At 40.1% G+C, this 13,622-nt stretch overlaps 1 protein-coding gene across 1 annotated transcript; it reads right to left on the bottom strand.

Annotated features, from left to right (window-relative positions):
• Positions 1-11,098: 11,098 nt before the first annotated feature.
• On the bottom strand, positions 11,099-13,617 carry HRH3 (histamine receptor H3). Its single transcript, XM_085313895.1, has 3 exons — positions 13,407-13,617; positions 12,891-13,057; positions 11,099-11,980 (listed from the first exon to the last, which is right to left on the bottom strand). The coding sequence occupies exons 1-3, from the start codon at positions 13,615-13,617 to the stop codon at positions 11,099-11,101; spliced, it is 1,260 nt and encodes a 419-aa protein (XP_085170021.1).
• Positions 13,618-13,622: the final 5 nt, after the last annotated feature.

The raw sequence follows: 13,622 nt of genomic DNA on the forward strand, positions 1-13,622 counted from the left end.
ATTTCAGTTGTAACATTTGGATCCTCAGTGCTTAATTACCATCAAGAATGGAACATCACTGTTTTCCAAAGACATATGAATTCCCACCCAATATATCCTTTGTACACACACTAATCCGGCGTTGGTGGAAGTTAGCCATTCACCGTCTAAATCTGGAAGAATTAATCTTCCACTAAATGTGGAAAATGCTTATGAAGAAAAATATTTGCATAATTGCTAAAACACTGGCTGTCAAGAAGACATCTGTGATATTAACAGATGAAGTATCCATATTTTGATTATCTTATTCATGAAATCATACTGTTTTGTGGCTATTCATTTCCTGTTGTTTTCCTCTATCAAAAATCAGGAAGATGAGTTTGGCCAGCTAGTTTGCTTTGTGCAGACAAGACACACATTTATCACATTTAAAAAATAACCTGGTTAAAAGGTCACTGTATTAAACCAACATTTTTACTGAGTTATTTTAGAAAATATTTATTTTCTTCATTTACCCACCCCCACATGAGACATGTAATGGAAGTTTAAAAGATTAGTTCAAATAAACAATCACTGGGACAATGAGCTCTGTCTGGAAAAAACAAGAACCAGTAACACTTAATAACTTCCCTACCAGAAACTGTGATTCTAAAGTTTGCCTATGTGATAGATTAAGTACTATACTAGCTTTGTTTCCCAAAGGTCCTAATGGCCCCTGTAACTRTAGCTGTAACAAGTGTATTTTGTTTTGGTAAACTAACTCATCTTTGTTTCTTTATCAACAGAAAATTTACAGCTTCATTAACTAATTTATTACCATCAGGAAAACAGCTTTGAGGGATGAAATTTTAATATGTATTTTGCCTTATATCTTCTTGTTTTACAATAGCCTATCCTTGGGAGTGATTTATTATAAYATATAATTATCATATTTATATTCTTTTAACATATTATATAATATATATATATTTATATATATATATAGATTATTATATTTACTAGTGGAAATTGTATCACAAAGACACTGAGGTCTAAATCTAGCCAGGTAGTGAAAAGCCTATGTCCCACTGAATTGGGAGGATTTGGAATGTAAATGTCTGTGTGTATTTTGACCCAAGCAACTTGCTCAGTCATGTAGGAAACTCTGTCAAGGCAGAGGACCTGGGACTTTGAAAAACAGAGTATAGCACTAATCCCATAATACTCCCACACACACCTCGATGGCTTATACAAGTAATTTATAACCATGCAGATCACCCTTACATTTGTAGTGTCAATGTGCTTCACCTTGATGTGTCTACATGTACAGCAGGAAAAAAATACACAACTCACTGAAGAGTGAGTGTTGTGTTTTGTGTTGCTTTGATGTGGGGGAAGCATTACTTCTGATGCATTATTTGCTGGGTTAGTGTATTGTCCTGCCACTTTTATGAATGATTAATKTTAATCAGAATCTTTTCTTATTTATAAGTTGGAGTGGAAAGGTACTCTGTTAAAGTGTGTGTGATGATGGCACCAGGTGTATTAGTTGTTATGCTGAGGTGAAAACATGGTTGTTCAGATGAGTTGGCAATAATGGCCATTAGTAGTTGATTTCCCTGTTCTTAGACTTCTGTTCAGCAAATAGGTTTGGACATGAGTTAAGGAGCTATGGTGGTTGTGTTTCTGGTTTTTCAAAGGAAATTATTCAACAGCCTATGTTCTCAGCATTTTTGAGATGGTGACTTTGAAACAGAGCTCAGAAGTGCATGGGATTGCTGAGGGGAAATTTCTAAAGAGTTTCACCTTTTTATCCCTTTGAAATAGATGAAATGTTCCACACGCTTCGTTCTGCATGGATTCTTGCAAGTGAGAACTTCAGAAAAGGTATGTTGGGCATTTGGGTCCTCTGCTGACATTTTAATTTGTCATGTGGGTCTTTATACTGTGCAGTGACAATCATCTGAGCACATCTGATCCAGTCTTTCCTTTGCTCTGGAAGTAGCTATAYGTCAGCAGTCTTCTGTTTATGTAGTTCTGTGAAGTATTTTGCAACCTTTGTGTAGATTAAAAATATTAACAGCAACAATATAGGCTCTTCCTACTTGTTACTTTCATCAAATCTGTTGAATAATGGCTTAATTCCTAGTTACGTGAAGTTTTAACTTAGGCTTCCTGCAAGTACTGTACATACCAGTATGTTTTGAATACAAGCTATAGCGGAGAGATTCAATAGACYTTTATAGCTAAAGCACTGCTTAATTTGTGCTTCCTAGAATGTAAATTCTATTCCTAATGGAGGGTAATCACTTTGTTTTGTCAATCTGTCATCAATTCATGAACACTGTAGGGTGTACATGCAACCTCATGTTCAAGGAATTATACATACAGTTCCCATTATTGTTTGTGTTCAAAAACCAGCTTTTAATGACTGAAAGCTGTGTGTGAGCTGTTACTTAACTCTTAATGGTGGAAACATTTGCCAAAACTGTCGTTATGCTTCTAGCAGAGAGCTTGCTGTTCATGAATGCTTAGAGATATCCTGAATACGATGGTTAACTACATTGCAAACAGTATTTCTTCAGTGACAATTTTGCTGCTAAGTCCTTAGATGATATGTTAAAAATAATTCAAAAGTCAGTGTCCCATCACAAATGAATTTTTGTGCTTAAAAGAAGGCCTGATGTCTACTCGTGGGCACAGTCTGCTTATAAAAACTTTAGTTTGTCATGAACCTCGCATTTACAAGCACGGAATGAGTCCTTGTGTTGTCTGTACACACTTACCACCTTTATGCTCTTTCCTTGCCATCTCTTCTGTGTGATCATTGTATATTATGGCAGGGGGCTTAGGAGTTATCGATAGATATTTGCAGTGTAAGAAAAGCCTTTACAACACAAAACAAAAGTCCTGCTTGGCACATCTGAGTCATTTTTTAAAAATTATATTGGGCTGTAGAATTTCACAAGTGGAAAAATAATAGTCTTATTCTTCCTCCACAAATGTGCACACATAGCCCTACSTATAGTGTTTGCTAATTGGATTAAGTATTAGTTCTATTGTGTACTCGGACTTTACAAGCAACTTGTAAATTATGGAGTAAAAATGTATGGCCTTAAATACCTGTAACAAGTAATACTCATTCATCCTGGACTACAGCGATAAAAATGGTTGTGATTTAATGAGTCATCAGCATTCCTGAGCTCACAAGAGAAGTTTACAGACAGACCTGGGTTTCCTACCTTTAAGGTATGTACATGTCATCATTTCCCGGGAGCTGTGGGTTTTGTTTAAGTGAATGCCCATCACACAGTTTTATATCTCAATAAAATGATGGTACCGGGTTGTAGCTGGCCCCTTTCACCCTGTGTATTTTCTGGTTACTTTTCTAAAAACTAATTCTCTAATCCTGCAAATGCAACCATATTGGCAGAAAAATAGGTTGTGAAAGTGAGTGAAAGAAAGGAGTAGATTTAACTCAAGATTAAATGAACACATAAGTGCCTGAGATCCCTGTTAGCCACAGGAATATCTGTGAAGCCTTGCATGATAAAGGCTAGTTTTATGATAAAGCAAAGTGTTAGAAACCCAGGGAGATTTTGTGTTCTGTGGCAGTTATGCAGGGTGGCTAGCAACATGTATTTATTCCCTGCCTGCTATTTCCACCTCTAAAGTAAAGATAATACTCTTTACTCTGTTCCATCTGTTTGCAGGACAAGCTCTGTAGAGTGAGGGGTTCTTGAGGGGTTCTCTTCCAAGACCAGGTCTGTACTTCATAGTTGTGCATATCACTGCATGAGAAGCTGGGGTTGTGAAAAATTAATCATCTCTCTTAGAAATCATGTTGCTAAACTTCTCTCTAGCAAGGACGCTAACCTAATGTCTTTCTATCCCCATACTGCTATGAAAATGAATATTCATTTACAAACATGGAATGAAACCATTAGCATTCTTTCAAATCAAAATATAATCACATCTTCCTGATTTCAAAGATTCTCTCTCAGCAAATCTCATTAATTATCCCAGGTGTTTTTCAACAAAAGCTCCTTCTTGCACTGTCTCTTCTTCTCTAGCCTCCTACTTGAGCTAATGAAGCTTCAGTGATGTCTTTGGAACAATGGAGCAATTTATATAACTACAGATTAGGAGAAAGCAAATAAGGAATCATAATTGAGGAAGGGTGCTGAAGACAGGCTGTGGGAGCAAAGTTCCTCTATGTGTGTAAAGAGATATCTCATTATTGGTGATTAGGGAGGAAGCATTGCAGAGCCAGAAAGAAAGTAGCTATGCTGAAAAATGTTATTTGATAGTTTACTGATATGCGGGTACTGCACTATGAAAGGACTAGAGATCTTGTTATTGCAGCCCTTACATCCTCTATTTAATGGAGTATAGGTTTGTATTAAGGGAACTGGCATTACACTAAGTAACTTAGCCTGATTCTTTAAAAAGCTTCTGGGTACAATTTACAGCTGCATGAACATTGTGCACTAACACCTCAGGCATAAATTGGATACTTCTCTCTGGAAACAGCTGTTTTGTTCCTCTGTGCTTATGTGCTTCTGCAAATATGTGTATTTTTAATTATGACAAGTCTTCTTTCATGTTTTTTGAAAACAGGCCCTTCCTGTTCAGTTTTCTGTCTGTAAGATAGAAATGGAACATTTTTTTTAACAGGTGTTTAAAAAATACCTATCAGATATAGGTATCTGGTACAGTGTATATATATATGTATAGGTGTTTTGCTAGACCAGTTGACAACAAGTCTTGCCTTGTCCTATGGTAATGTATTTTCACAGTTCATATTTGACTATGCCTAGGAGCTCCCTGGTGCCTGCCTTTTACAAATGCATGCAGACATTTATATTCTGAACACTAAAAGTCAACAGAATGCAAGTACTCCTTTAAGCATACTTAAGTTAGCCATCCGCTAATTTGAAACTTCAAACTAGTTCATARTTTCAGTACAGAAACCAGGCTCAGGTGTGATTACAGATATAGGCATAAGTAGCTATTTTTCTTTTTTRTTTGACAAAGCAGGAGCTCTTATTTCAGGAAGGAGTGTACATATCTTCCCTGCAAAGACTACCAAATGAATAAAATCACTTTCAACAAGGTTTCAGTAACTCTCAGAAGTCACCTTTTAGAACCATAGGATATGGATAGAAAGAGTTGCCCTTCCTGCTCAAAATCATGGCTGGGCTGCATTTTTGTTCAAGATTTTTATTATTATTATTTCTACCCTTAAGCAAGAGCTATTCTTGTTGAAAAGAGACTTGATTATTGAGTTTGACCTGTTCATATCCTTCTAGAAAAAGCAGGCAGAAGGAAATCTCTCTGAAAGAGTCCACCTACAATGAATAGAAGACATAAATTAACCAGAAATCACATGCTTCCTCCTAGCAGAGAAGGCTGTGGCCTTGGAGACAGTATTACTTGGGGATTCACCTGGTCCTGCAATCACCTCTCCTGCACGTGCAGTAGGTGGATTTRATTGGGCTTACTGTGCCAAAGATGTAGAATTGCTCTGAAAATGCAGATCAGCTGTATCTGCACAGTATCTACTTTTCCAGTCTCCTAGCTGCCCTGAAATAAAGGGATATTAACTACATCCTATGCTTTTATTTAGGATATGAGATTTGACTATGCAATGAAGTATTTTCTGTGTTAATATAGGCAATCTAAAAAGACTTACTGTTAACTGACAAGACTTGTAGACCTTTCAAAATGYTTTGGGGGCCTATGATCCAAGACCGCTGACAGGTGCGGCAAGGTTGACTCAATCCTTCCTGTTTTCCAGGAAATTTTGTTAATCAAATAGCAGAAAAATGGAATTTCTTTCTGACAAATTCGTAAATCATCTATCTGCCTACGGTCGAAGATCTCCTAGTGCTTTAAGGAGGATTTTGCCTTTGCTCTTACGTGAAATTTACTTCCTCTTGCACTGTTGCAAAACCTGTGCTTGGATCTTTCAAACACTGAAACTTGCTATGGAATTCCTTTAGCAGAGGTTTACAGGTACCTAGGGAGAGAGGTGAATGAACAATACTCTGGATGCCCACTCAGTGCAACAAAACTGTAATGCTTATGTTCATTCTATGCCATTGTGCTTGTCAACTACATGACTGCTTTCATAAATGTTATGTTATTATGTACATAATGTATTCTGAAAAAGAACAATAYTATATATGGTTCTGATCACCTTATAAAGGAATGGATACATTCGCATTTTCCTCTGCTTCGGTTTGGTGTTGTTAGCTTTCATACTCATAAAGAATGGATTTTGAAGGTTAGAGCTAAGAACAAGAAGATACTTTTAACCTCTCCTTAAAAATAAATAAAAATTTTCTTTGCTGAATTGTTGGTGTTCCAGTCCATAAAGYATAGGTGTTGATATTTTGCTGAATAGAGATTGACTTAGCAGAATTYTTATAGTAGATCACAGATCCATCACTTCTGGGGCGGTAAGCCCTTACCACAGTATGTTAAATAATGTGTAATTTAAATTCAGGCTCCCAGTGCTGTGAGTCTTGTATGCTCTGTCTTCACCTGCATCCAGTAGTGTTTTTTTTTCCCCCTCTTTGCTGAAGACTACAGTGCATCTTGAACAAACACTTCACACTTCAAGTGCTTCATAGAATTCAAAATCCAAACCTTAATTTTTACTGATCCACAAAAAGAATATTAACATCTSTAGTGMGAACACCTGCGGARGATCTGACGAAGAGTCAGTGACTGGCAGAGTATGTGGTGGCAGGCCCAGTGTGTGAAACTGCACACTGACCAGATGCCCATCAGGACTAGGCATGCATATTCCGTTTTGTCAGCAACATCTAGCTGCTTCCTGGGCAGTAGCTGCTTAAGCAGCTGAGATAAGGAAATAGTTTTAGTAGATTTAAGGGGTCCTATGAACAATAAGTTGAGTCCTACCTGGGCCCCTGACCCATGCCTCCAGCAGCCCATCAGCAACCCCTCTGCATGGTTCCTGAGGCTCCCCATGCAGTCTGTAGTGTAAGTCCTTTATTATGTCTATCCTATTTGACTCCTTGTGAACCTTGAGTATCTCTCCATCAGTATCTGATCCTCTCTTGCCCACCTTGCAGTCACAACGTCTTTCAGAGGAATTAAACAAGCATGGAAGTGTTTAATCATTGAAACATTTATTTCCAAGCATGCATATATGTGTGGGTACAAGCAGGGGCATATATACGTATATAGTCTCTCAAATAAGATGAGATAGTATACTATGAAGCATTTTAGAAGATCACCAAATCATGTTTCCCTAAAAACTGTTTTAGAGGGTAATGATGCTTTACTTCTATCTTATTTGAGAATTTATTGTTCTGGAACTGTTTTTTGCTCATCCTGACAATGCTGAATTGTTGGTGTTCCACTCCCTAAAGTATAGGACAYGATTAAAATATTACCTCTGTCAATGTGATGGAAGCATCATTGATTTCTCCTGTTTCCTTTTCCCAGTGTCCATGGTTTTCAGTTTTCACTTTATCATGCAGGAATAAAAGCTATGACTGTAAATCTCACTGTTCCTGTTTGGAAGTAAATTGGACAACTTCTTCTGCCCGTAGGGATGTCAGAGACCACACAAATACTGCGCAAAAGGCTCACAATGAAATGTATCCATTTTGTTACTCTTTGGGACTTTCAGACCAAATGCTTACTCCATCCTGACAGCACAAAGAAAAGCACCAATAGATTTTAAATTATACAGAAATAAATTGATGTCACTGTTGGGAATCTAAGAAAGCAAAGCACTTGTAAAGGTGGTATGTGTGCTTCAGCACAGGTACATCATGGTTTTCTCTGGTCTTCTTGCCTAATAATATTTTAATGTATTTGATGTGTATTGGAATGTGGAAGAAATTTAAAAAAGAAAAGAAAAGAAAACCCTCAGTCATCTTCACATTTTATGCTACTAGAAGGTCCAGCTACCAGTCCTTGCTCAGGCAAATGCCTCATACAGGAAAGACTGATAAATTCTTTGTTCATTCATTATGTTTGGTATATTTCTGTGAAAAACAAAGCAAGCTCCCAGAATCGGAGGATGGAAGGAACCCAACCAGGTACTTTGTGCTGTAACTGATTCAGTTTTGTTAAATAACATAACTGGTGTCTATTTTGACTTAAAGGTTTCCAGAGAAAACTATTTTACTAACAGATGCAAGGACTAAGCTTTTGATAATTGCCTGCAGCATCGTGCTCGTTTTGGTGGCACACAGTCAATGTTTATTTGCTAGTAGGCTGAGGACTGATGGGCAGAAATCAGARTATCAAATGGGTATGTGTTCTACAGGTGCAAGAAATATTCTTTTGTGTTATATAGGGGCAAGAAAGAAGTGGTACAGGAGCAARCATTGTGGGCATAACTTAAGGAACTGATTAAAGCTTCCTGGAGAAAGGTGCCCCTTTGAATGAGGGACGATCACATGGTATGAGGCCTACTTTTGTTTTGCAACCAATTTAGCATAATTTTAATAGATGGTTGGCCTCTACTGTATTTCAGAGACCTTCCACTGACCTGTAGAAGATCATGYAGCATGGTCTCTTATTTTTAAGATTAAAAGAAGATAAAATCATTTTTCTGGAATGTGGAGAAAGTAACTGCTATTTAATACCAAGTTGTAAAAACAGAGACAATAATCTGTCCACCCTTTTTCTTTGGTATAATGTAACTGTTAGCTTTTCTGTAAGCTGAATAARTGATCTAGTAGTCCTATCTCTTCTTTCCGAACAAATGAAGAGAAACACASCTGGAAACTTGTAACTTGTTTGTATTATGAATTCAGTATTTTTATGTAGACCAGTATATTTTACGAGTCACAGGAAGAGTTAATGTAACCTTTTCACATCTAAATTGTGTAAAACTGTACAAAAGAACCAGTTAAAGAGTTAAAGGGTATGMTTTTGCCATGGAGTTAATGTGCTATCAGGACAGATCACAGATTTCACTAATCTGTGGTAAGAGAAATCTAGCTGAGGAGCTTGTTTTGGGATTGTTTGTTTGTTTTCCAAATGTACAGGCTTTAATTGTGTCCACAGACAAATCTGTAGTCTGCTTTTCAATTGGATTTGTAATTTCCAATGATGCCCTGTTTACTATAAAGTATTTATCAAGCTTTGTATAAAAATACTTTATTGAGGTTCTCAGAGGCTGGTGAACACAAAGAAAGATTCAAGCAGGAACAACAATGTGCATACTAGCTGTTCTTAGTACACTTATTTCAAAGGATATATTTTAACTCATGTATAATGGTCTGATGGGATGTTACAAGACTGAAATATCTTATACGCCAAACAAGACATCATTTAAAACCTAACTTCATATGACAATATTAATCTATTCTACAGGTATCACTGGAATAAAGTTCAATAGTATTGTTTCTTTTATTCCTACCAACAGCCAAGAATCAGTTTGCTTACAACAGCTAAGTGTAATTGGCAATCACAACATCATAAGCTTTTGGGGACTACTTTACAGTATTCAGGTTTCTATTTGTACATGTAGTTTTCAGACTCACAATTTTGAGCCCCCCCCCCCCCGTACAATACTATTAGATATGAGCTTTTGCCATGGCAACTAATTATGTATTTGTATTACAATAGCACTGAACAGAGCCAATAGAGATTRGGAGTTACAGTCTTTTGCTTTATGATCATACTACCTCTGTTTCCACAGAGATTATAKACTAAATAGGCAAGTATGAAGTGTGAGATGGGAAACAGACAAAATACCCAAGGTTTCACATTAAGACTGAGTGAGAACAGAGCTCTGGTCTCTTGAATCTGGTACTGTATCTGCGAAACTAGTAGACTGCTTAAAAGGAAAAGGATTTGATGCCTRTGTTACTTGGATCAGCGAGGTTAGTCTCTGTTCAAAGTATGTTTTCCAAAGGAAGCATGCAAGAGATTTGGAGCTTGCTAAAATTAAGAGGTCTGGAACTAACTTGAAAAGCAGAATGCAAACTTCACTTCTACTGTGTTTTATTCTACAACACATTRCCAAACAAGAATTTTTATGATCTTACAGAAGATATTTGAAGACACCTTTGGGTCATCAAGAGAGAGACTATACAGAGAAGCTGACACCCTCCACGCAGGCACAACAACCCTCTTTTTCTGATTTGGCGGGACRCCCAGCATCTGTGAGGACCAGTGACTACGCTTGCTCTTGCTGGGCATCTCCAGTCTGAAAGTCACTCACATTGTGTTGCTCTTCTCCATCTGTATAGTACATTGCAAAGCCATTCGAACAGCTGACAGTCTAAACGGGGAAAGGCAGACAAGTCCTTGTGGGACATGGGACCATGCTTGAGGAAGGATGCTTGAGAGAAGAGAGGTAAGCTTTCCAAAGGAGGCAAGATTGACTAGAATACACAGAAGAAGGGACAGGAACCGTTGGAAAGGAGCAGAGAGAATTGCTGCCATAGGGGGTGGGGACATTGGCTAGTGTGTGGCTGTCTGCAAAGGAAATTTTATCAGTTTTGAAACAAGAATCAGGAAATGCCAACCAGGTGCTTGAGGATGCTGGGGCCTCCTAAGGCTGGATGTAAACTCCTTGGGGCAGAGGTTTGTCCCTTTTRGGGCAAATACCTATCACACCACCTGTGATAGGGATCTAGATTATGGCTGTAGTTGCAGCAATAATGACAAATGAGGCGTTTATTCTCTTGAAAAAAAGTTTGAAATTCTGCATCATCAGATATGCCAAATATTAAAAGTGTAAGAAAAAAACCCTCTCAGTCACAAAAATATCTGGTTTGAATGCAAGTAAACTGTAGTTCAGTCCAATATTTTTAGGTTAGATATTTGTATTTGTTAATTTTTTTCTTTAAAAATGCCGATGCCACTCTGACTGACTAGGTGGCAGCAGAGCTCTTTTATGGCATCTTATGGTAGAGGATGCAGATTTTGGGAGCGTAGTTAATGTCAAAAACTTACCTGTCCATTCTATGTGTTTTTGTTGTTGATGAACTGGAAGAAATTAATATTGATCTCACTGCTGCGTTCCTCACATCCCCCCAGACCAATGCCCCCAGATTCTTCCAAGGAAGCAAACTACAGTACTTTTCTGTAAAACAAGTGAATTAAAAGAGCATCTTCTCCTCCATACATACGGCTGGGTTCACTTCCAGCAGTTCTGAAGGGGATTGTGAGGTTGAATCTTTAGCTTCTTCGGACAGAGGAGTTTAATAAAAGCTCTTCTGAAACTGTAGTGACAGAGAGGGTATAGGGCAGGGTTAACAGCAGAGTTGATCCACAACAGCCAAAAGGAAGTCTCATACCAGTAATCAGAGATGCAGTGGCCATGGCAGCCAGCACGGATGATCATGAGGAGAGTGTATGGTGCCCAGCAAATCCCAAAAATGCCCACAATTATTGCGAGCGATTTGGCCACTTTCTTGTCTCTAGAGAGCCTGAAGTGTTGAGTCATGCTCTGGGAGACTATCTTCATTCGTTTTTCTAAGGACAGAGTAGATGCTGAGTTTTTACAGCTCTTTTTGTTGTAATACTTTGGTTTTCCAGAGCAATCTGGGCTTGTCAGTGCATCTTTTGCACTCACGCTGGCAGTGGAGGCTGCGTGTTGTGCTTTGCACTTAGAGAGGTTGAGGGTTTCATCTGGCTCCTTCTGCTCACACTTACGGCATTTCAAAGAAAGCTTTTCTTCTGGGCTCATTTCCATCTCTTCAGTGAAGGACTGGTTGTGTACTTTGTGGAAAACATCCAGGCGTATTTTGGTACGCTTCTGTATGTTCAGGTAAATGCTCAGGTTGAAAAACATTACACTGATGAAAGGGGTGAAAAACTCCAGTGTAGAGGCTGTCATGAGAAAATACCAGTTGTAGAAAAATTCAGCATAGCATTCCCCAGTGGGTATGATACTCTGGCCTGATATATACTCCCAGCTGATAATGGCAGGTCCATAGAGCAGGAATGCTAATACCCAAACCATCACCATCTTCAGCACTGCTTGCTTGGTATTTCCTTGCTGGGCTCTGTAGGCAACCTGCAATGGGGATATCTTTTCTTAGGAATGACCATACTCACCAACTGGTTGAGACTCTTCATAAGTGAACTGTTAGCATTTCTAGTAAAGTTGCTAGGCAATATCCCAGCAGTGTAACAAATTCATATGCCACAGGCAACAGGAGCAATTGCTAGATAAATCGCACTCCTGCAGGGAAGACTTAGAACCCTCATCTTGCAGCTCCAAAAACATACTTGGCAATTCTCACTGGAAATGTACTGACTTGGTTCAAGCTTAGCAGTCCCTTACCTGAGTCATCCATATCTACTCTCTGTAACTCCTCGGCATTAAGCTCCCAGGCTAGGCAGAGATTTTGCTCTGTCTCTCTCTGAACTTGGGCTTGTTGTAGCTAATCTGCATCATATTAGGAACCAGGGAAAAAACAAACGGCAATGAATCTGATCTGCCTGTGAGTTGCGAGCTACCTCCTGCAAAATGCTAAGTATTTTCATCTTACAGCTGAGTACCCAAACACCTCAGAGCAGTGACCTGCAGAAGCTGAACAGAAATCTACTGCCTTGGTAGCCAAGGAGAAGCTAGAAGTCCAATTGCAATCCACTCATTTTTTTTTTCTTGGAGATAACTAGCCCCTGGAAGCTGGTAATAGGTCTACTTAGCTCACTGACTCACTTGTATACATCTTCCCTTCTCTGCCTGAGAAGGGAATACCTGCACAATGGGGTTTGAACCTTAAATGATTTAATTGTGCCAGAAATACTAGTCTGAAACCACAACTGAATTATGTATTTGTGGATAATTATTGCTTTCCACCAGCAGGCTGAAAGATTCATAATTTCTGGAGAATTCAAAAGGCTTTTAATTATTGCAACGAATCTGGAGAATAAAGCAAGGAGGGAATATTCCCCTTTCAGCTGCCATGAGGACTCACCGCTCTTGTCACAGAGAGAAATCTGTCATAGCTAATCAGTACGATGTTGAAGACCGAAGAGGTGCAGAGCAGGTAATCAACTACCAGCCAGAGTTTGCAGAGGCTTCTGCCGAAGATCCATCTCCCCGTCAGCACATAGGGCACGTACAAGGGAATGCAGAAGGCACCTGCAACCAGAGGCGTCGGTTCACACTGAAGTACCGGAGTCTGCACGGCGGCTGGCGCCGGCGGAGCACGCAGCTGCCTGGCGCACCCCGGCCCCGGCCCCGGAGCGACCAGCGCCGGGGCAGCCGCTCGCAGCCGCGGGGCTCCGGGCACAGCGCTCCGCCGTGTCCCGGCCCCGCGGGCCGTGCAGCCCGCCGGGCGCCGCGCTGTCCCCCGGGGCGGGTGGCAGTGGAGGGGACCCCTGGGTGCTGCTGGAGGGGAGGCTGGCGCTGCCGGGGGTTTTCTGCCGCGCCGGGGAGGCGGCGGCGGCCCCGCGGGCGCGGARCTGCGCGGAGCCGGGCGGCACTTTACCTACTAGGAAATCCGAGATGGCCAGGTTGAGCAGGAAGAAGTTGTTCGGGGTGCGCAGGCTGGAGTCCACCACGAAGGCCAGCATGACCAGGGCATTGCCGGCCACGGTGACGGCGATCAGCAGGGCCATTAGCGCGCCCAGCGCCGCGGTGCCGCCGGCGGCGAAGCGCCCGGCGGCGGCGGAGCCGTTCAGCGCCCCGCCGCTCTCCATGGTCC

This window comes from Rhea americana, unplaced genomic scaffold, assembly GCF_003343005.1.
Source record: "Rhea americana isolate MKP2758 unplaced genomic scaffold, rheAme1 scaffold_4, whole genome shotgun sequence".
NCBI lineage: Eukaryota > Metazoa > Chordata > Aves > Rheiformes > Rheidae > Rhea > Rhea americana.

What these genes read in the sequence shown, in the direction of transcription:
- HRH3 (XM_085313895.1), bottom strand. Translation starts at nt 13,617, where the DNA reads ATGGAGAGCGGCGGGGCGCTGAACGGCTCCGCCGCCGCCGGGCGCTTC. An exon ending in CATCTCGGATTTCCTAGTAG is followed by an intron (nt 13,058 to 13,406) that starts GTAAAGTGCCGC and finishes CTCTGGTTGCAG; the next exon opens with GTGCCTTCTGCATTCCCTTG. An exon ending in TTCTCTCTGTGACAAGAGCG is followed by an intron (nt 11,981 to 12,890) that starts GTGAGTCCTCAT and finishes TCCCCATTGCAG; the next exon opens with GTTGCCTACAGAGCCCAGCA.